Source organism: Schistocerca americana, chromosome 9 (genome assembly GCF_021461395.2).
Source record: "Schistocerca americana isolate TAMUIC-IGC-003095 chromosome 9, iqSchAmer2.1, whole genome shotgun sequence".
Lineage (NCBI taxonomy): Eukaryota > Metazoa > Arthropoda > Insecta > Orthoptera > Acrididae > Schistocerca > Schistocerca americana.
The window spans coordinates 80,339,715-80,364,023 of record NC_060127.1 but is presented as its reverse complement, the minus strand read 5'-3'; the positions used below and the strand labels follow the sequence as shown (position 1 = coordinate 80,364,023).

General features: G+C 41.0%; 1 protein-coding gene across 3 annotated transcripts in view; it reads left to right on the top strand.

Moving 5' to 3' along the window:
- LOC124550613 overlaps nt 1–24,309 on the top strand; it is a 176,391-nt gene that overhangs the window by 7,628 nt on the left and 144,454 nt on the right. For all 3 annotated transcript variants that reach the window (XM_047125334.1, XM_047125332.1, XM_047125333.1), the window contains exon 2: nt 21,218–22,477. In XM_047125334.1, coding sequence (XP_046981290.1) covers nt 21,252–22,477 — 1,226 coding nt within the window. In that variant the 5' untranslated portion in view covers nt 21,218–21,251. The remainder of the gene's footprint in view (nt 1–21,217; nt 22,478–24,309) is intronic.

Here is a 24,309-nt window from a genome sequence, read left to right as displayed (position 1 = left end):
TAGAATAAGTTTGTGTATTATATCTAAATGTTAAAAAAATTACCATAAAGATATATTAAAATCTTCCAAAGGAAAAGAAAATTTACAAGTTTTTTTTTTAGCTAAAGGATGTTTAGTTTTACAAAAACTGCAATATCTACTCTTAATTGTATAGACTATTAGATAAAAGAAAAATTATGTTGGCTTTTTAACCTGTTTAATAGTTATCTAATTTTTAAAATAATATTAATTATATGTTAAAAATAAAAAGTACCAAGTGACTTAAGACACCGAAAATAAGTTTTTGTCTTCTTGGAGTAACAATGTACGCTTGGATTTTGTTTTGTTACTCCTGTGTTTTGAAGTAAAAAATTATTACAATGTTAAATAGTGCTTCAATAGTGTTTTATTAAGTTTATTCGAACTTTCAGTAAGTACTGTTACTTAGTTTACAGAGATTCTTTTCCATTATACTATAAAAGTAACCAGAACAGTAATCAGACCGAGAGTGAAATCAGTATGTCAGATATTCAAACCTGTAGCGTAGGGTTATTTCAAAAATCTGACTGTTTCCAAACAACCTACACACCTTCAAAAAAGTTACAACCGGTATCTGAATTGATTGAGGAAGAAAAAGATTTGATCCACTTACGATCTGGAATTAATCTGTGTGAATTTAAGAATATATTTTCACACCACAGCTACTACTTTTTAAATGTTTTTGAAAAGTATCAAACAACATGTGTAGACCCACTAAAAAAACACAAAAAGCCCATCAAAAAATCGTTGAGAAGTGTAGGCTTGGATCTTTCTAAACAATTACTGACAAAAAATATTAGCATAAAACCTGGACAAAAGCTTTGCTCAACATGCCGTAACTTTTGTGAGGAAAAATTAAGAGTTGAAGTCAATGAAAGTGAAACAGATGATGAAGTGATGGTTGAATTAGAATCATTGGAATCCAGAAATGAATCCCTCATACAAACAAACATTGCTCTTGATAATTTAAGTTTAACACCGATAAAGCTTCATGGCATGTCAGAACAAAGTAAAGGGTCTTATTTTAAAAGGAATGTTAGCAGTATTGAAAAGACTGCTAAAAAAGGCGGTTTCAAAAGCATTAAAATATGATGCACCAAGTTCTGATGATGAAGAAGAAGATACAAGTGTGGTTGAGAAAGCAAAGGATTTTGATGTATTGATTTCTCTTATGAAAGAGAAGATTTCATCTGTTGGGTGGTCTAGAAAAATCCAGATTCTGACCTTGGCTCCAGATTCTTGGAGTCGAAATAAAGTGATGAAAGAATTTAATGTAAGTGGGTACATGGTGCAACAAGCTAGAAAGCTAAAATCTGAAAAGGGTATTTTTGGAAACTCCTGGTCCAAAAAAAGGTAAAACTCTTTCTGAAAATACAGTAAGACTTGTAACAGATTTTTATGAAAAGGATGAAAGTTCCAGAGTGCTACCTGGAACAAAAGACAAAGTAAGTGTTCAAGAAAATGTGTACATGCAAAAAAGACTCATTTTGTGTAACTTGAGAGAACTCTATTATTCTTTCAAATAGGAGAATCCTGAGGTAGAAGTAGGATTTTCAAAATTTTGTTTCTTGAGACCTAAATGGTGTATCCTTGCTGGTGCTGCAGGCACATACACTGTATGTGTATGCAGTATCCACCAGAATGTTAAACTATTACTGGATGCTGTGAAAATTGAAGAATCTTATAAAGACTTAATTAAGATGCTTGTGTGCAACACGGAAAACCAAAACTGCATGCTACATCATTGCGGCAGCTGTCCTGCAAATACTGCACTAATGAGTACTTAACTAAAAAACTGAGTGACGATTGTGATTTAGGAGAAGAAATTGTAATCAGTCAGTGGGTTAACACAGACAGGACAGAAATGATCAAACAGTCTATCAGTGTTGAAGACTACATTTCTTTATTGGTTAGGTCATTGGAAAAGCTCACCCCGCACTCGTTTATAGCAAAATCCCAATCAGCAGCCTTTAAAAGATTGAAAGAAGACCCACCAATCAAAACAGCAATTATTGTGATGGATTTCAGTGAAAATTATTCCTTTGTTATACAAAGTGAGATCCAAAGTTACCACTGGAATACAGGTGGTTGTACTCTACACCCAGTTGGAGTTTTTCTAAGAAATGAGGAAAACAATGTTTTTGTTTCCAACCACTGTTTTATTAGTGATGACCAAGAACATGACACTGGTTTTTTTTAACTTTGTACAAAAAGAAATTACAAAGTGGCTGTCATTGCATCATACTGACATTGACTCAGTTCACTACTTTACAGATGGTTGTGCTGGGCAGTACAAAAACAGAAACAGTTTTAAAAAATTGACTGAACACTTGAGATACTTTAATTTGAAGGCCCAACACTCTTTTTGCAACAAGTCATGGGATGTCAATTTGTGATGGCCTAGGAGGAACTATTAAAAGAATTTTAAGGAAAGCCAGTCTACAGCTTTCAGACGAAGAACAAATAATGACAGCAATCGCTGTGTACAAGTTTTGTGAAAAAAATATTGAAAACATTCATTTTCACTTTATTGACAAAAAAGAAGCTGATTTGCTACGGTTAAAACTAGAAAAACGTTTTTCAGCAACCTGAACCATTCCTGGAACAAGAAGTTTTCATAACTTCAAACCACTTCCAACAAACAACCTTGAAATTAGGAGGACTACAGATAGTGTAAAACCCTCCTTAGTCTTTTCTTTCCATTCTTCTTCTGATTGGGTTTGTGTTGAACCATCCATAAATAGCTATGTGGCTGCAAATTATGATGGTAACTGGTACTTTGGACTGGTAAAAACAATATTCAATGATGAAGAAGATGCAGAAATTCTATTTCTACATCCTTCAGGACCAGCTACATCATTTTATTGGCCTGAAAGGGAAGATTCTTGCATAGTGCCTGGAAGAATGTATTACTTCAAAAAAGACTGTATCAAAAGAACTGAAAGCTCTTGGATGAAGTGAAAAAACAGTTTAAATCAACATTAATGTTTATTAAAAAGACAAAATTACTCAAAAAATTCAATGTTTCAAGCAATCAGTTGGGTTATACAAAAGTGTCGTAAGTACACCATCTTTGTACATAATTCTAACGTAATCTACTATAATTAATAAACATGTTAAAAAGCCATCATTATTTTTGTTTTATCAAGTAGCCTATATGATAAGAGTAAATTAAAACATTTGAGCATTCTATCAGGTCTGAGACTCTAGATATTGCAATTCTTATAAAACAAAACATCCGTTAAAAAAAATACATTTTTTTTCATAGAAAATATTAACATATTTTAATAGTATCATTTTTATCTTCAAATATGTATAATAAATAAACTTGCTGCAAAAATTCATGATGTTATCTAAAAGAGTTTTTAAGATAAGCAATTTTAAAGTTTTGAATACAAATTAAATTTACCATTTCCGAAGGTTCGGAAAACGCAAAACATAAAAACTTTAAAAATTTATTTAAAAAAAACTATAAGAGATACAGCAAAAAAAAATTGCAGGTGTTGTCAGGATGATATTAGAACCATTTGAGCCAAATTTCATGAAAATCTAAGGAGGTGGGTGTAAAATTTATTTTTTATTGGGTGATTTGATATGGAATGACCCTTCTTATGACGTAACTCAGGTCCCGACATCTTAGTACAGTCTGTATTTCTCTCTGTCGATACAGATTTTCAAACAGTGGCTTAAGTTCTCTGAAAATGGACTCTGCTTTAGTTTGAAATGCGGAAGGGGGAGAAGTGAATACTGTAGAGCCTATATTTAGTGCTGTAGAATTACTGTTTCAGCACCAACAATTCATGCAGCATGTCATTTGGAGTCAGTAAAAAGGGTAAAATGTTTAAATTTTTGGTTGTAGCCCTACATTTTGATGAAAACTTGAACTGGAATAAACATTGCACTGAGCTCAGCTAATTTTCTCTTCATGTAATTGGGCCATTCCATACCAATTAGTCTAATTTTGGAAAAAGTTCTCACATGACAATAATATATTTTGCTGAATATGTTCCCAGTGAACAGGATGAAGTTTTACTTTCACCAGTATAGTACTCGCAGAGGGACAGTTATTTGTTTGACCACATAACACAGCTTTCAGTACTGCACCCCTGAGTTTTTAGTAACTTTGAGACACAATATATCCAACAATAATTTCTTGAAGCAAACAAAAGTAAGGGGCCTAGGTCACTTTGTAAAACTTGTTGTTCTAATAAGTGAAATGGTGGTAGTGGCGGTAGTAAAAATGATTTCTGTAAAGCTCTGAGAATTAAAGCAAAGTGGAAGTGCATTGAAAATATGCCCGTATTCCACTGGTACTCAAGTGCGACATCATTTATTATGTTTTACAATTGTTTAGTTCTCTCTTGGGAAGATATCTATAGTCCCAATGGCTAGGAAGCGAGATTCAGTCCAAATTACTCAAAAACCTAATAATAATAAAATGGGTGTCTTTTGCCATGACTTATCAAGGCGTATTCCAACCTGTTTTTCTGCTGTAATAAATACGGAATCAAACTGATGATAAACTTAAAAATTCAACTGTGTGTTACCGATACACTGAAGATCATGGTAGTCATAGCCTATAAACTGCCTTCAAGCTTTACAACATTGTCTCAGTGTGTAAATTTTGGTGAAGTTCTCAGCTGTCTGCCTGACATATTTAGAAGAGAATTCATGTTACAGAGCATTTTGAGTGTCTGTTTATTGTGCAATGTTATTGATGTGCTAGTTTAACTTTGGTTCACAGTTAAACATATTTTGTCCTCACATTTTGCAGTTTTTGTGGACCATTAGTGTAATGATGAAAAATTGCGTAAATGTATTACTAACTTAACCACTGCTGGTTTCTTCTTGTTGTTGTTCTTTCTTTGGAAAAAAAAGGTCAGAGACAGGTGATCTGTGTGCCTCAGGTTCCCAAGCCTGATCAGGATTTCTTTACACAGGATACCAAACCTCATCCTAAGTTTATATTTACTTCAAGATACTTGATTTTTTACAGGCTTTATGAATTTGCTATAGAATGTCACAAGGAAAACTTTACTGCCAGCCAGATGATGTCTGATGATGCTGGAATAACTACAGTAATGTGCTGTCATGGTACCCTGGACTTGTCACAACATGATGGCCAGTAAAATGAATTTGCTGGTCCATGTGAGTGCACAGAGCTTATTAAAGCATCCTTCTGCTCAAAGGAAGTATCACAGATACTTCAGTCCACCACTCATTTTTCATAAATTCATGCAGCATATTGTCTTGGCTGGAGGTCTAATGTTACTATAAACTGATCACCCAGAACATTATGACCACCAACCTACTATCAGTATAAACCTGCCCATGCTATAGCAGCATCACCTGGTGAGGAATAACTGCTAGTCAGACACACGCATGATGCATGTAGTATCAGTGAGCTGTCCCTATGTAGAATGGGGAAGGCGCGTAATCTATCAGAATTTGGCCGACAAGAGATTGTGATGACCCAGAGGGGAGGCACAAGCACTTCGGAAACTGCACAACTTGTTGGGTGTTCGAGAAATGCTGTGGTGAGTGTCCTCAACACGTGGAGAAACCGAGGTGAAACCACGTCCAGATATCATGGGGTTGGGTGGCCACCCTTCCTCATAGATGTCGAACGTCATAGGCTGGACAGACTGGTACAACAGGACTTGTGGCGGAACTAACCTATGGCTTTAATTCTGGGCAGAGTACAATTGTGTCTGAATATATAGAGCAACGAACACTCCTGACAATCTGACGATGTACCTCCACAGCCAGTGACCCATGCATGTGCCAAAAACGAACGATATGGGCATTTGACCATCGGCACTGGACATTGGTGCAGTGGCAGTGTGTTGCATGGTCCTATAAAACCCAGTACCTTCTTCACCGTGCAGGTTCTCCCTGCGGGTCCGAGGGTTAGAATAGACCCGAGGTATTCCTGCCTGTAGTATGAGGCGACTAAAAGGAGTCCCTCCCCCTCAAGGGGGTAGTTAGCGCCTGCGTCCGGAGACAGACAGTTCCACGACCTATATTTGCGGTCATTTTGGTTTTTCACTTCTTCTGGTTTCTTCTTTCCTTTGGTTGGTTCCTTTCTTTGTTCTTTTCCATCTCACTGTCTTACTTACTCTTTCCCTTGCCTTCTCCTCCTTGCCTTCTCCTCCTTGCCTTCTCTGGTCTCCGCCTCGGCGTTTGAGACAGTCTGTCCTTTCTCTCCCTCTATACCTTCTTTTTCCTCTTCTTCCTTCCTCCCTGTGCGTGCCTGAAGGCCGACCCACATGTTCGCACGCATAGCCAGTGATGGGGTAACGCATAGCCAGTGACGGGGTAATGCCTAATTCCCCGCCCTGGGTAGACAAGTAAGTCACGCACGTACCCCCTGGTAAAGGCCAGACCCAGGGAGGGGTGATTGCCTGAGCTGACACCTTCCGACTATGCTGATTGGTCCCTCCGTCCATTTCTCTTCTTCTTCTCTTTCGACTTCTGACAAAAACGGAAGCTTGACCAGCCACCAGTGACAAAAGTACTACCGCCTGCCCCACAGTTCCTCGTAGTTTCTTGATCTGAGGACAGAAAGGATTTTTCCTCTGTCAACCCTTTCGTTATCCAGAAGGGCGTAGATGCCATAGCCGGATCTGTCAAGTCTTGTACCAGGTTGCGTAACGGTACCTTGTTACTAGAAACTGAGAGCGCCTTTCAGGCACAAAAACTGCTTCGGGCCACACTCCTGTACACGTTCCCTGTCCGGGTAGAGGCTCACCGCACTTTGAATTCGTCTCGTGGTGTGGTATATACTAGATCACTCGACGGATTGACTGACGAGGAGATTCAGTTTTTCCTCGCTGAGCAGGGCGTGACGGCTGTCCATAGGGTCATGAAAAAGGTCAACAATGACCTTGTACCGACCCGGACACTTTTCTTGACCTTTGATAGTGTTCAGCTGCTGTTGCGCATCAAAGCGGGCTACAAGGTTATTTCTGTTTGCCCCTATGTCCCCGACACCTACCCGCTGCTACCAGTGTCAGCGTTTTAATCGCACTCGCCAGTCTTGTTCCAATGTGACTAAATGTGTCACTTGTGGCAGGGATGCCCATGAGGGTGACTGTCCACCTCTGTCTCCTCGTTGTGTGAACTGTCAGAGTGACCATTCAGCGTCCTCCCGCGACTGTCCCATCTGCAAGGAAGAACGCTGTATACAGGAAATTCGGGTCAAAGAGAAAGTGTCCACCTCAGCTGCTTGCAAGCTATTTGCTAGTAGGAAGCCCACGCTGCTCCCAGCGGGGAAATAAAGTACTGTCCTCGCCTCTCCTCGGACTACCAGGGAGGTGGCGACGCGGACATGCGATCTGACCGTTAGCACTACGGTCGTCCGTTCGGCCAGTGTTAAGATCACCCGGTCGACGTCTCTTCTTCCTCCCGTCACCCCTCAGACACTAGCACCTTCATCAGCTTCTGCCAAGATGAAGACCCAGAAGTCAGATGCACGGGCCTTCAAGAAGGAACCGTCCCGTGCAGACTTCCTACGTACCTCGAACTCCCAGCCATCGACCAGTACTTCCACTAAACGACCTTCCAAGAAGGCTCATAGGAAGCACAGTTCTCCTTCTCCGCCACGGCGCATTTCTTCTCCTTCACCACCCAGCGGTTGCTGTCCCAGGCCGTCATCCGTTTCGCCTGGCCGCACCGCTGGTAGCCGAACATCTGGCCGTTCACCGGCGGAGGAAGCTCCCCCTCCCGGCCATCTTAACAAGATGGCCGATGAACCTATAGAACCAATGGACGATGACTGTCCGCCTACTGATAGCGGCGGCAGTGCTCGCTCGAAGCCAGGCCCTTAGCGGCCTTCGAGGTGACCCCTTCTTGCATCTTCTTTTTCTTCTCACGATGGCACTTATTCACTGGAATATTCGCAGCATTTGTTCCAGCCCTCCAGGAAACGAAGCTACACACATGTGATCAAATTGCCTTGGCACACTACACCTGTGGCAGGTATTCCGGCTCATGGAGGGGTTATGTTGCTGGTCCGGGATGATATTTACTACGCTCCCATCACATTGCACACTGGCCTGCAGGCGGTTACCGTCTGAATTATTCTCCCCACTTTTACATTTTCCATTTGTACCGTTTACACTCCATCGTCGTCTGCCGTTACCAGGGCAGACATGATGCAAATTATTGCTCAGCTACCTGCACCATTTTTGTTAACTGGAGATTTCAATGCCCACCATCCCCTTTGGCGCTCTCCAGCATCCTGCCTGAGGGGCTCCCTGTTAGCAGACCTTTTCAACCAGCTCAATCTTGTCTGCCTCAATACTGGTGCCCCCACTTTTCTTTCGGACACAACTCACACCTATTTCCATTTAGACCTCTCTATATGTACTACCCGACTTCCATGCCGGTTTGAGTGGTATGCACTTTCTGATACATGTTCGAGCGACCACTTCCCGTTTGTTATCCATCTCCTGCATCATACCCCCTCTCCGTGCTCAACTAGTTGGAACATCTCCAAAGCAGACTGAGGGCTCTTCTCTTCCAGGGCGACCTTTCAGGATCAAACCTTCACAAGCTGCGATAGTCAGGTCGCACACCTCACAGAAGTCATTCTCACTGCTGCTGAATATTCCATCCCTCACACTACTTCTTCTCCACGTCGCGTACCGGTCCCCTGGTGGACCGCAGCATGTAGAGACGCTTTACGTGCTCGTCGACGTGCTTTACGCACCTTTAAACACCACCCTACAGTGGCGAATTGTATCAATTATATACGATTACGTGCGCAGTGTCGTCGTATTATTAAAGAAAGCAAGAAAGCCAGCTTGGCATCTTTAACAGTTTTACTCTTTCTTCTGTTGTCTGGGTAGCCTGCGCCGGCTATCTGGCACTAAGGTCCACTCACCAGTTTCTGGCTTGACGGTCGCGAATGACGTCCTTGTGGCCCCTGAGGATGTCTCCAATGCCTTGGGCCGCTTTTTCACAGAGGTTTCGAGCTCCGCTCATTACCACCCTGCCTTCCTCCCCCGAAAACAGGCAGAGGAGGCTAGGCCACCTAACTTCCGCTCCTCGAATCGTGGAAGTTATAATGCCCCATTCACCATGCGGGAACTCAAAAATGCACTCGCCCGGTCACAGTCCTCCGCTCCAGGGCCTGATTCTATTCATATTCAGATGCTGACGAACCTTTCTCCTGCAGGTAAAGGTTTCGTTCTTCGTACTTATAATCGCATCTGGATTGAGGGCATGTTCCCGCATGCTGGTGCGAGTCTATTGTTGTACTGATTCCTAATCTGGGATAGGACAAGCACTTGCCTTCCAGTTATCAACCCATCTCGCTTACCAGCTGTGTCTGTAAGGTGGTGGAGCGAATGGTTAGCTCTCGTTTGGTTTGGCTGCTCGAATCTCGACGCCTACTTACCAATGTACAATGTGGATTTCGTAGGCGCCGCTCTGCTGTTGACCATCTGGTTACCTTGTCAACCTTCATTATGAATAACTTCTTGCGGAAGCGCCCGACCGCGGCTGTGTTCTTTGATTTGGAGAAGGCTTACGACACCTGTTGGAGGGCGGGCATTCTCCGCACCATGCATACATGGGGCCTTCGCGGTCGCCTCCCTCTTTTTATTCGTTCCTTTTTAATGGATCAACAGTTCAGGGTATGTGTGGGTTCTGTCCTGTCAGACACCTTTCGCCAGGAGAATGGGGTGCCACAGGGCTCAGTTTTGAGCGTCGCTCTCTTTGCCATAGCGATCAGTCCAATAATGGATTGCCTCCCAGCTGATGTATCAGGCTCCCTTTTTGTGGACGATTTTACCATCTATTACAGCGCACAGTTGTACATGTTTCCTGGAGCGCTGTCTTCAGAGTTCTCTTGAAAGTCTTTACTCCTGGAGTGTCGCCAATGGCTTCCGTTTTTCTGCCGAGAAGACGGTCTGTATTAACTTCTGGCGCTACAAAGAGTTTCTCCCACCGTCCTTACGACTCGGTCCCGTTGCTCTCCCATTCGTGGAGACAACAAAATTTTTAGGTCTTGCATTTGACAGGAAACTTAGCTGGTCTCCTCATGTGTCATATTTGGCTGCCCGTTGTACCCGTTCTCTAAATGTCCTCCGTGTTCTTAGTGGTATGTCGTGGGGAGCGGATCGAACCGTCCTACGTCGCCTATATCGGTCGATCGTCCGCTCCGAGCTGGATTATGGGAGCTTTGTATACTCCTCTGCACGGCCGTCCATCTTACGCCACCTCAACTCCATACAACATCGGGGTTTACGTCTTGCGATCGGAGTGTTTTGTACTAGTCCCGTCGAGAGTCTTCATGCTGAAGCCGGTGAATTGCCACTCACCTAGCGGCGCGATATACTCCTTTGTCGGTATGCCTGTCAGCTACTGTCAATGCCCGACCACCCGTCTTAACGTTCCTTTTTTGACGACTCTCTCGACCGTCAATACGGGTTGTATGTCTCTGCCCTGCTACCCCCTGGAGTTCGCTTTCATCGCCTCCTTCAGCACCTTGATTTTTCACTCCCTGCAACCTTTAGAGTGGGCGAGAGCCACACGCCACCTTGGCTCCAGGCTCAGGTTCACATTCACCTTGACCTCAGCTCGCTCCCAAAGGAGGTTACCCCCGGTTCAGTATACCACTCCCGTTTTGTCGAACTTCGTTTGAAGTTCATTAATATGACCTTCATTTATACAGATGGCTCTAAGACCAATGACGGGGTCGGGTGTTCTTTTATTGTCGGGGCACAAAGTTTCAAATACTGGCTCCATGGCCATTGTTCGATCTTCACAGCTGAGCTCTTTGCCCTCAACCAGGCTGTTCTGTACATCTGCCGCCACCAACATTCTGCTTATGTCATCTGCTCTGATTCCCTGAGCACCATCCAGAGCCTCAGTGATCCGTATCCGGTTCACCTTTTCGTGCACCGGATCCAACGCTCTCTTCAGCAGCTGGTGGACGACGGTTCTCCGGTTAGCTTTATGTGGGCTCCTGGCCATGTCGGTATCCCTGGGAACGAAGCTGCAGATGCCGCGGCCAAGGCTGCGGTCCTCCAGCCTCGGACAGCTTCTTTTTGTGTCCCTTCGTCAGATTGTAGCAGGGTCATTTGTCGGCGCATTTTATCGCTGTGGCATGCCGATTGGGCTGCACTTACGGACAACAAGCTTCGGGCCTTGAAACCTCTTCCCGCGGCTTGGACGTCCTCCTCATGCCCTTCTCGGCGGGAGGAGGTCGTTTTGGCCCGTTTACGAATTGGACACTGCCGGTTCAGCCATCGCCATCTGCTGACGGCTGCGCCAGCGCCGTTCTGCCCGTGTGGGCAATTGCTGACTGTCCGCCACATTTTAACGTCCTGTCCGGATTTTAATACACTGCGTCTTGATCTTGGCCTGCCATGTACTCTGGATGCCAATTCAGCGGATGACCCAGGAGCAGCTGCTCGCGTTCTTCATTTTATCAACTTGACAAACCTGTCTAAGAACATTTTATTATGCTGTTTTTTTAACTCCTCTGCCTGTCTATGTCTTTTATAGTATTGTCCCTTTTAGTTGCTGTTTTAACCTTGTGCCTCGCGGTGCATTCCTAACTTAGTCTGGGTGCTAATGGCCATTGTAGTTGTGCGCCCTAAAAAAAAAAAAGGGGGGGGGGGGGGACGTCCAGTGGAGCTCATGCAAGGCACAAAGATGGCCAAGAAATATCGTGCACTGGTTGCAGACCACGTACACTCCTGCATGATGATCGTGTTTCCTAATAGCAGTGGCATTTTTCAACAAGAGAATGCTCCACGTCTCAAGACCTCGAGTGTGATGGAGTTTCATTTGAAGTGCTGCCCCCCCCCCCCCCCCCCCAGCTCATCAGATCTGAACCCAATTGAACACATCTGGGATGTGATTGAGTGTGACGCCAGAGCTCATTGACCCCTTCCCTGGAATTTATCGGAATTAGATAACTTGTGTGTGCAGATGTGGTGCTAAATCCCTCTAGCAACCCTCCAAGACCTCATCGCTTCCATGCTATGATTTGTCACCATTGTTGTCTGTGCCAAAGGTGGACTACCGCCATTAGATAGGTGGTCATAATGTTCTGGCTGATTAGTGTATCTCCTTCACTACTCGTTAATTTTAACCAGAGATGTGACCTCATTTGAAACTTATCTGGCCTGAATTTTTGTTTCCTTAGTTGGAAAATAATGTTTTCCTCCAGTTCCTGTTAGACTGCATACATGTTTAAACTTCTCTTTGTGTTCAATTTCTTCTTTGCTGATGAAAGTAAATTTAATGCTCTCAGTGCAGAAGTGAAACAGATTTTGCCTCCAGACATGACAATATGCTGCACACATTTATAACAGAATGGCAGATGGCTCATCATTCCAGCGTTTTCTTTTCCCAGACAGATTTCACAGCGATGAAGCATGTAGTCTTTGGATTCCAAATAACACACAGTTTTAGCAATCAGACTCTTATAATCTTCTTTAATTGGAGTGCTTGCAAGCATTTGTTTCACATTTTGGTGTAAAGTGCAAACATAGACTGAGTGGGTTCGTGCACCACCCACAGTGAGGCACCATTTTGGCCTGAATTCGCAAAATTTGGAAAATCCAATTTCAGGCCCATGCTGAAGTTGATATGCAGCAAACATTTCTTTCGCATTATTCAGAAGAAGGTATTTTTGCTTCAAAACTTTCTTTCCTTCTATTCTAATTGATACACAGATATACCTGGACAAATTCGGCTAAATTCTTCATTCTGAAAAAAAAAAAAAAAAAAAAAAATATTACCACTCTTTCTTTTATGGCATTTGGAATCTTCTTGCAACACTCGTTCTTTGGCAGAGCTAATATACCATTTTCTGCCTGTAACTTCCTTGCTGCTTTTAACATCCTCTCTGAAACACCAAATTCTTGCATTGTCAGTATTTTCAATTTTTTAGGCTGCCTTGACAATTGCAACTTCTCTTTCAATTCTTTAATCAGCTACTTATAATCTTCACAATCAGGACATGTCTTGCTTCTACTAGGTGTTTGAAGATCTTTCAGGGCGAATCCTCCAGCAGCGGCAATGTTATTCGCAATTGCCTCTTGAGCTTCGCTTATTTTTCGTTTTGTGTAACCTTTCCCATCCCTTTTTGATACTCTCTAAAATTATAGAGGGGAGACCCCAAAAGCAGTTATACTTGAATCGATTGATACTTCTGGATATGCTTCAACTTCTGACAGGTTTGAAGTTGACTGTGATTTTTCTGCTTTCTTTGCTAAAAATTGTTTTCTGCAAGTTGGACAGATCTTCTGACCAGGTTTCACATTGCTTTTAGTCACGGCTTGCAATTGTTTTGCTGTTTCCACAGTGACAATCCGTAAACCCTTTTTAACAGAATGGTTCTTTGCACCAAAAGGATTAAAACAAGATGTCTGTAGAAAGCCATATATGTCCACAAGTATTACTTTGTGATGAAAACATAGTTGTAATGACAACACTTTACATCATTTAAAAAGGCACATACAACATGTGAACACTCTTCACTACACAACAGTGTGCTTCAGACTGATTGTTGAAGCATGTTACCAAACTCCATTGTTGACACTAAACTGGTCTGTCTCCAAAATAAAAACAACTTATTCTAATTAGACAAGGTGAGCTCAGATAACTCAGTTATTATTTGAGCAATCTGGATGGCACTTGCAGAGCTTTATGACACGCTGACAGGTTGCAGATAACTAAAGTATCAGCTGCAGAAAATTATTCTTTCAGTAGATACGAGGCAATAAAGTATAACCAAAATTTGGAACGACAAGATTTATGAGCCACTCTGATAGCACACTGTGATAAATTTACCATACTTTGATCTTTTGTACTAAAACTAAGCTTTGTACCCAAAAAGTTGAACAGGATCATAAAGTTTCAGCACGACAGATCTCTTAGATCCTGAGCAATGGTAAAACAAAGTTGATCATTTATTCATTTCAGTCGCAATGTCGACAAATGAGCTTTTACGAAAAGGTGGCTAGTGGCCCCACCATACTACTTATGAAACTGTATTTTGACAGTGCTTCATGTAGTGTCTATATGTACATCCTGTAAAAAGCTCATCGAAATTGGAGGTGATCGAGTAAGGACTCTTACGCCACTTGACATGTCAACAGCTACAACATGGGAGTGGGAATACCATCTGTTCTCATTACCAAAGCTGCCATTGGCTCAGAAAGGTGTTAAATATTTACTCACAAAAATCTTTGATCCTTTGTCCAATAACATAAAATGTCCAACAGGTGGCAAAACAAATTTTAAATCTTGTCTGAAATAATGTCTTCTGAACAATGTCTCCCATTTTTTAGCATTTTTAAAGACTAATGCCAGGTGCATCAAAAAGTGTCTACACATTTTGAACATTCTTACAGCATTTATTTTCGTAACTACAAGTGTACTTTCTTGTTAAATTTATTGTGCTAAATGATTGTTAAAGGATACTTTAAAATTATTGACCTTCTGCACCAACACATTTCTGAGTATGAGTTGTCACAGATTCTGTAGCTCACACAATAGTGTCCATTGGTAATTCCCTGCTTGACTCTCATCCCAAAGTCTATCCAGCTTACCTGGGACGCAGTAAGAGGGAACGTGTACTGTTGTAACAGCACTCGTTCCCACTTACTGTGTCCCATAAGAACAAAATGGAGTGGTATGAGGCTGGAGAGCGTTAAGGAAACTCTGTGGGTCCCAAGTGTCCTGTCACTGACCAGGTACAGTTTGGTCAGTGTGTGCCCACACATAGCTGCGATAGTGTGGACGAGTACTTTCTCATTTCACTTCAATTGAGATAACTTTGTAATTGATGCTGCAATGAGTTGGCATGGTGGAGGTAGGGCATTAGCCAGTTGTAGCTGTTCCTTTAGCTCCATGTGTTCATTGTGTTGCATGTTCAGCAGGCACAAGCGGCAGCCTTCCCAGGCAACGCAGGGTGGATGAGGTGGGAGTGGGCTAGGTGAAGACACGAGATAGATTGTTTCTGCATGTTATGTATGAGCTGGCAACCGCACTCCCCTCTACAGACATGTCAGCCACAAAGTTATTTTATTTGAAGTATAGTAATAAAATCTGTCAGTGCCATACATGGCAAGAATACAATAGAAAATGTAATCGGCTTACATGTCAGGTACTTCCTCAAGTTCAGGCAACTTCAAGATGGAAAAGCTCAAAGAGACCTATAGTAGAGAAACTGCACCATTTGTTCACTCCAGGCAAATTTGTAGCTTTTTCAACAATAATGCGGGGCTTTACTTCAGCTCAGTAGCTGATTGACAGGTCCATTAAATTTGAGTTGTACTCCCATCCAAACTATAGTGCCCATAAATCCTAGTTCACATGTAACCACCACTAAAAATAGTTTACAGAGCTGTACCCTTTGGTGTAAGTTGTCATCACATAGTGCACTAGTGTCAAAATGAATGAAAGCAACTTGCTTCCTCATTTCAGAGTGCATCACACACTACTAGCACTTGCGCCTCACTGTGTGACCATACCTGGAAGAGTTTTGTGGGGAACATTAAAACACATCAAACACCACATTTGAGCAGTCATGACTGGTAGACATGCAATGTCACCCTAATTGGCATTTTTGCCTATCACACACTGTTACACATACCTTGAATTGGTATCGTAAAGGTGTAATTGTTACCCTCATTTGGTTGATCAGCCCCATGCCATCTCTCCACTATCTCTGAATCATAGCAACATTCTCAGTTTCCAATACCGTTCCATAACCTACTTCCACATTTCAAGGCCCAAACATACATTTGCCATCTTGATCTCGGTCTCCTGACCGTGACTGGAGTTCACAGCTAGAACAATGATTTTCTGCTATTTATTGAGAAAATGTAAAATTAGCCTTTCCCAGAAACTTAACATGTAGGTAGGAAAAAAAAAAAAAATTGTGACCACCTTGTTCTCTGTTTACATCTTTTTGACAAATCACCTATCTTTTTTTTTTTAATTAAATTTTAGTCTAGTGTGCTACTTAGTAACCTTTAAGTAGTCGGTACATAGCTGTGCTCAAGACTAACTGTATATACCAGGATGAATTTTCACTCTGCAGCAGTGTGTGTGCTGAGTTAAAACTTCTTGGCAGGTTAAAACTGTGTTCCGGACCAGAACTGGAATCTGGGGTCTTTGACTATTGTAGGTGATTGCTCTACCTACTGAGCTGTTTAGGCACGATTCACCCACTTAGTTGGTGAAGCCATTGCCTGGGATATGCAAAGGTTCTGTGCTAGAGTCATGGTCTGGCACACAGTTTCAACTTGGCATGCACTCCACTGCAGAGCGAAGATCCGCTACGAAAAATTCCCTTTAGGCTTTGGCTAAGCCATTTCTCTACAATATCTTTTCTTCCAGGATTGCTAGTCTCATAAGGTATGCAGGAGAACTTGCGTGAAGTTTGGGAAGGAGGAGATGAGGTTCTGGCTGAATTAAGCCACTGAAGGGAATTGATTCCTTTGTGGGTAGCAGATACAGAGTAGTTGCCTGTAAAATGCAAGGTTTCCAGGTTTCCGACATAGGGTTTTAATCTGCCAGGAAGTTTCAAATTGAATATATATAGCCTGTAAACTACTAATTCCGCATTGCCTCCATGAAATGTTCCTAAATGATCTATGTAACCGTTAACTAAGTAACAAGGAGCTGTGACAGATAGACCCTCTTAAACTTTTTTCATGCTTATAGCATTTGAAGGTCAGTGCCCAGACATCAGTTTTCTAAAGCACTATGACGCAATTCTTAAAGGAGTCGGGAAAATCGTCTTTGAAAATTATTATTTCTGACAGCTGTTGATCACAAAGCCAGGGTTGTGATTCTTCTGGATCATCTTGGAATTCTCAGGGAATTACAATTTATCTGGAAAAATAAGGGAAATCTCGGAGAATTCTGTGTTTTTAACTGAACACTGGAATTTAACTTGATTGAGCTTTATAAATCACAATTTTTAAAATACTTAATATTTCAAAGTGTGGTTTATTTTAATATTAGTCCATATAATTATTGATGTTTAAAAACTGTGGTTAAAATACAGTGAAGAGGAAAGGAAAGTCATTACTGTGAGATGCTCAGTACCATGACCCCCTCACCCGTAATTTCTCAAGAGCTTCTTATGACATTGTCTTCTTCCTTATACCTGGAATTCTCTGTCTTTTTTTGCCCCAAGTTCGAGTAATCACCCAGAAAGCATTTTGAACCTAACTATCATAGTTGCTAGTAGCTGAATGTGTAGTGTACAATTCTAGTACTTGAAAAGTCGTCAGTACGAATCTCATTGGTAACAACTTAATTTTTTATGTCTATCTAAATTGCATGTTTATTAACAAAATGATATGTTAACAAATATTGGTACATAATTTTTTAATAAAAATAGCAACTTCCTGTTTTTAAGTACTAATCACATGAAAATGCTAGTGAATACATTAAATTGAAATTTATACAAAAATACTAAATATTGACTGCAAAAAATATACTTTATTTCTAAATATTGAACATTATTATTGATGAAACGTCCTGGCAGCTTAAAACTGTGTGCCGGACCGAGACTCGAACTCGGGACCTTTGCCTTTCGCGGGCAAGTGTTCTACGAACTGAGCTACCCAAGCACGCCTCACGCCCCGTCCTCACAGCTTTACTTCTGCCAGTACCTCGTCTCCTACCTTCCAAACTTAACAGAAGCTCTCCTGCGAACCAGGAGAGCTTCTGTTAAGTTTGGAAGGTAGGAGACTAGGTACTGGCAGAAGTAAAGATGTGAGGACGGGGCGTGAGTCGTGCTTGGGTAGCTCAGTTGGTAGAGTACTTGCCCGCGAAAGGCAAAGGTCTGGGGTTCGAGTCTCGGTCCGGCACACAGTTTTAATCTGCCAGGAAGTTTCATATCAGCGCACAGTCTGCTGCAGAGTGAAAATCTCATTCGGGAATATTATTGATGTTCATACGACTTTTTATTGCACAATGAATTATTTTGCATTTCTATCTAATTTTCATTTATTTCCTTATGATTAGTAATTAAAAAACAAAGGTGATATTTTTATCAAAAAGATTCGGTGTTTGTTAGCTAACTTACCATTTAATAAATATGCAATTTAAATAAAAGTTAAAAAAGGTGCTACCAATGAAATTATGATTAGTAGACTTCCATGCTATACACTCAGCTGTCGGCTGCTATGCTGATAAGCTTAAAATGTTTTGTTGGTAACAGCATTGGAAACCTGCTTTCCTAGCATGATTTTTTAGGGGTTTTAGAATTATGTCATACCGCTTTAGGAAATTGGTGTCTGGGCACTGACTTTCAAATCTTTAAAGTATAAAGGAAATCCAAGAAGACCAGTTGATAAGGTCCTTCCATTCTGTATTGCCCATTGCACCTGCACTTTTATACTGCTCCTTATAATATGGCACTGTCCCTGGCTAAACTGGAGCTAACTTTCTCTGATAACAAGCTCCTTCCCCCCCCCCCCCCCATCTTCCCCCCCTTTCCCCATTTATTTCTCTCTTTGCTCTTGCCTCTTCCTTCCCATCACTTACCACTTTGTTTGTAGAGCCACTGCCTCCAACTACCCCTACACTTCAGACTGGTGCCAGGACACTGCAGCTGCATGTGTACCTGCTCAAAGGAAGGAAAAGTCTGAAAGTTGAACTACCATTTTCTAATTTTTTTATTTACTTGGCAATTTACTGGCCAACACCTCCAGTAAGATAAGTTGTTACTTACATGCCAATGTGGGTAAATGAAATCTAACCACACCACATCCAAAGTGCTTTATCCGCATTCACAAGTTTTGATCAGTATTTTGCAGTTATTAAGATTTTGTAAATCACAGAAAAGCATTCAGTATGCTGGATCTTTGCCACTAAACTACTGCATGGCATGAATTTTCATCTGGATCTCGTAATTTAAATTCTATTTAGTAAGAATCTAGGGCTCAGTCTAATCTATTTTAACACAACGCGCCCTGACATTTTCCTCATATGTTTTGTAAGTTATTATTATCTATCATTGTTACTAAAATGTTTTTGTGGATCTTTTTGTGGAAAATTCTCGCAACGCTGGTAAGTAAAATGAAGTTGTGGTAAAAGTTGTGACTTGTGACATACTATCAAATGTTTGTGATGTATTTCTTTTATTAGTTGGATGTTAATTCACCATAATATTAAACTGTGTTAATGTGCTTCACTTACAAATGAAAAAAGTGTTGGAATGTGAACTTGTAAGTGCATTTAAGAGAAATGTCGAGAGAGCTTATGTTAATTGTTATTTGTGAAGAACAAGCTGGAGTTAGAAGCTTCGTAGCAGTAGAGCTTTTGATAATTGTGTAAGTGATGGCTTTTAATTCATATGGAACAGTAGTGACTCAGACATATGGGTACTGCTGCTACAACAAAAATAAGATGTACATGTAATAGTAATTGTGTAGAAAAACAGGAAGAAAGGCAGGGCACCATGTTTAACCCTTGCAGATATCGACGACAAGTGTATTGTCTGTGGGACACTGTACCTTTCAGTCGATATGTGGTACTCCATCTTGAATGGGTAGTAATAGTGACCCAGAACAGTAATATTTATTATTATTACTGATCATGTGTCATCCAGATAGATCATAATTGTAATATTGACACTATCCTGTAGCTTGTTACCATAAAATAATTGTTATTGCTGATATCCACAGATATAACTATGGATGCCCACATCAATATGAGCATTTATCTGCAAAGTAAATATTACTGCTGATACTTTCACCAGCACAGACCGATACCTATATAAACAATACATACTTGTCTCAAGGAAATTGTAATTGTTGGGGATGAATAATTCTCTCGCAGTTTGTTGCTGTGTTGTCTCCTTGGCACAATATTTTGACAGTGTAGCTCCTTGCAATAATCTGGTACTACCTGATTTGCTAAGGTGTCAGGGGAATTGCTCTTCCTGTAGATCATAATTTGAACTTGTTAACAGAGATGGCAGTAGCCCAGTCTGAAGCATATTAGTCTTGTAATTGAAAAGTCATTGAATCAATTCTTGCCAGTAGATTTTTAAAATTGCTTATATTGAAAAGAATCTATTATCAAATGGAAATGTTAATTATCATATTTTGAATCATTACATTAACTTTTTATTCTTATTTGCTGACACCATAATAAAATCAGAGTTGACGGTAAGCTACAATTTGGTACAACAGTGCGAAACATCAGATAGAGAGTAAAATACTTTTCTGTTCGTATAAATTAAACAGAATTGTTGTTAGATATACGTTTTTCATTAAAAAATAAGAAATTTTGCATGTTTGTACCAAATTTTAATTGCTTTCGTGTGATTATCAAATTAAATTTAAAAAAATTATGACTCAGTATTTCATAACTAAAATTTATGTTTGATAAAAATGTTTAAAATTTAAATAAAAAAAAGAATACTGTTGGTGAGAATCGAACCAGCAACTCTGTGATTATAAGACTACAGTGCTATGCACTGTGTTACTGCCGACTATATTAATAAGGTGGAAATGTTTTGCACTTAATAGCACTCCAAAATTTTCTGGTCATTGAGGGTAGTTTTGTCAAGCTTTTTATTATTATTATTTGTAGGCAATAACCTTCAAATTGCATACATATAAAGTAAGTCAGATGTCCAGTCTGTGAAGTCCCCTTGTCAGTGGAAGATTTGTTACCGTAGTTGTGTTGAAATAGTGGTAGTTACAGTATTAATTAGTGATGTATGCAGTCATTGTGATAAAAGCTGTGCCCTTTTGGTTGAAGAATATAACAGTTTAATCATAATTAAACATACTTGGTCAGTACTGAGATCCCAGTCTCTATATTAATTTGCACTTTTGGTTGTTTCATAGCATTAAAGATCCACATTCTGTAATGGGATCTACAAAATGCGATGGATGGATGAAAGCATAAATTGAAAGTGCTGCTGAATTGTATAGTAATATGTGCAGTCATTGGGAGTAAAGCCTGGTGTTTAATGTTTGGCGAACTTTGAGATCAATTCAGTACATTAGTCTTTTTCTTTTATCAGATCCTCATTGTGACATTATTCTTCGTAGTTTGCTCTAAAAACATAACATTGAGAGAGGGTGAAACTTCCTGCACTCATAATAGTTCATAATTTGTTTTATATATGAACTGGCATTAAACTCTGTTTTCTTACTAACTGTCAAAAGTAACGTGTACTCAATTTGTTTTTCAGGTACTTCTAATAAAGTGGTGACAAAGTTGTAACAATGGCTGAAACCCCATTCAGAGGAAATGGTGAGGATGACGAATCAGACGGTTTTGACGAGTCTATATTGAAGGGTCTAGAGGTCGTGGATACGTGGTATGACGACGATGAGGAGGAGGAGGAGAGGAGAGGCAGTATGGAACAACAGACTAGCTCCTCGAGGGCTAGCAGGGAAGTGGACAGATTGGGTAGGAACGAAGAGAAAGAGGAAAGAAGACACAGAGGAAGAGAACACAGCAAGGAGAGTGAGAAGGAAAGAGAAAGAGAAAAAGAGAGGGAGAGGGAGAGAGAAAGGGACAAACGCCTTAGGGATAGGGAATCTACAACAGCAAAGGAAAAGTGGTATACGGAAAGGACAAGTAGGGAGGACCCCAGGAAAAGACGACTTGAAGAGGCGGAAAAAGAACTGCTCAAATTACAGCAGATAAATGAACGCAGGGCCAAAGAAGGCCGGCCATTAGTAAAACTACCTGTGAGTGGTATAAGGCGCACACTGGAGGAATTAAATGAGCGCCGGGCAAAAATGGGCCTACCATTATTAACAGTCCCTTGTGAAGAAACACCACCGAAAAGACAAATAGCACTGAGAGGCCGGGATACAAAAGAAGATTATGCTGGTGATCACAAGTATAAGGGTAGCAAACAGTCTGAGGAAAATCGCATAGTAAAATTAGAGCATTTGGATGAAGATCTCCCTGGCACACGAGCAAAGAAATTACAACTTGCCAGATACAACAAAGCTTCAGAACGGTCACGGAATGTAGCGAGATCATCTGGCTCTGATGACAGATCACATAAATACCAGAATGATCCATATGCCAGAACAAAACAGCCAGAAGACAAATTAACGAGCAGTCAGAATGTCTGTGTTACACAAGTTTTGAGGAATGCTCCGGGAAGCTACACGACATCGGTAATAACATACAACACGAACATAACCAAGGGGTCGTCAGTGTCACAGTATTCGACTGTTGTCCAGACTTCCATCGACGACGATCTGCCAGTCGCTCCTCCTCCACCACCTAAGCTGGGACCAATATCTTTCAAGATAGGTCAGTCGTCAAAAAGTTCTAAGCCCGCCACAGCCTTGGCACTCAGTGAAGAAGAAGATGATGACGACGACAAAATTGAAGAAGATGACGACGACTTCAAACCTTCTTGTTTAAGTCAGCGCTTGTTGGCAGCAACAAAATCGCACAAAAATATGGAGGTCAGCACTTACAAAAGGTTTGTGTTAATGTTTTTTCAATACGCTAAATATTTTTATAATTTAGGTATAATTGTATAAAAAGCTGAGACATTTTTTGGTCTTCAGTCTTGTGACGGGTATTTGATACAGCCCACCAAGAATTTCTCTCCTGTTCCATTGTTTTCATTTCTACATCTACATCTTCATCCGTACTCCACAAGCCACCTGACGGTGTGTGGCAGAAGGTACCTTGAGTACCTCTATCGGTTCTCCCTTCCATTCCAGTCTCGTATTGTTCGTGGAAAGAAGGATGGTCGGTATGCCTCTGTGTGGGTTCTAATCTCTCTGATTTTATCCTCATGGTCTCTTCGCGAGATACACGTAGGAGGGAGCAATATACTGCTTGACTCCTCGGTGAAGGTATGTTCTCGAAACTTCAACAAAAGCCCGTAATGAGCTACTGAGCGTCTCTCTTGCAGAGTCTTCCACTGGAGTTTATCTGTCGTCTCCGTAACGCTTTCACGATTACTAAATGATCCTGTAACGAAGTGCGCTGCTCTCTGTTGGATCTTCTCTCTCTCTTCTATCAACCCTATCTGGTACGGATTCCACACTGGTGAGCAATATTCAAGCAGTGGGCAAACAAGTGTACTGTAACCTACTTCCTTCGTTTTCGGATTGCATTTCCTTAGGATTCTTCCAGTGAATCTCAGTCTGGCATCTGCTTTACCGACGATCAACTTTATATGATAATTCCATTTTAAATCACTCTTAATGCATACTCCCATATAATTTATGGAATTAACTGCTTCCAGTTGCTGTAGCTAAATGATAAGGGATCTTTCTTTTTATGTGTTCGCAGCGCATTGCAGTTGTCTACATTGAGATTCAATTGCCATTCCCTGCACCATGCGTCAATTCGCTGCAGATCCTCCTGCATTTCAGTACAATTTTCCATTGTTACAACCTCTCGATATACCACAGCATCATCCGCAAAAAGCCTCAGTGAACTTCCGATCTTATCGACAAGGACATTTGTGAATGTTGTGGATAGCAATAGTCCTAAGACACTCCCCTGCGGCACACCTGAAATCACTCTTACTTCGGAAGACTTCTCTCCATTGAGAATGACATGCTGCGTTCTGTTATCGAGGAACTCGGAGAAACACCGTACCCCTTGTCTTCAGTTTATCCTCTACAGCTCCCTCTTGTACCATGGAAGTGTCACCTGATGTTGTCAGTACCTCCACATGCTTTTTCCTCACTGATTCTTGGAGAACCACCTCATTTCTTTTCTTGTCAGTCCATATAATTCTCAACATTTTGCTGTATCACCACATCTGAAACACTTCTATTCTCTTCTTTTCTAATTTTCCCATCAGTCAATGTGTCACTTCCATACAATGCTATGCTCAAGATGTACAGTCTCAGAAATTTGTTCTTCAAATTAAAGCTGATGTTTGTTGGTACTACATAATAGACTTCTTGTGGCCAGGAATGCCTTCTTTGCCTGTGCTAGTCTGCCTTTTATACCCTCATTTGTCATCCTTAACGTGCTGTTTTGCTTTCTAGATAGCAGGATTTCTTCACTTCGTCTTCTACATCTACATCCACATCCACATTTATACTCTGCAAACCACCATGGGGTGCATGGCAGAGGTATGTCCCATCTTCTGTAAATATATGGTAAACTATCAGAGAATGAGGTGCCTCAATGACTTTCCAACATCATTCAACAATATCCCAGTGATCCAGGTTAATGGTTGACTTGGGACTACTACGATAACCGAAAACAAGTATAATTCACAATACAAATTTTTACCAAAACTATTGGCTTATTGTATTTTCAAATGTGTAATGTGTCATTAGA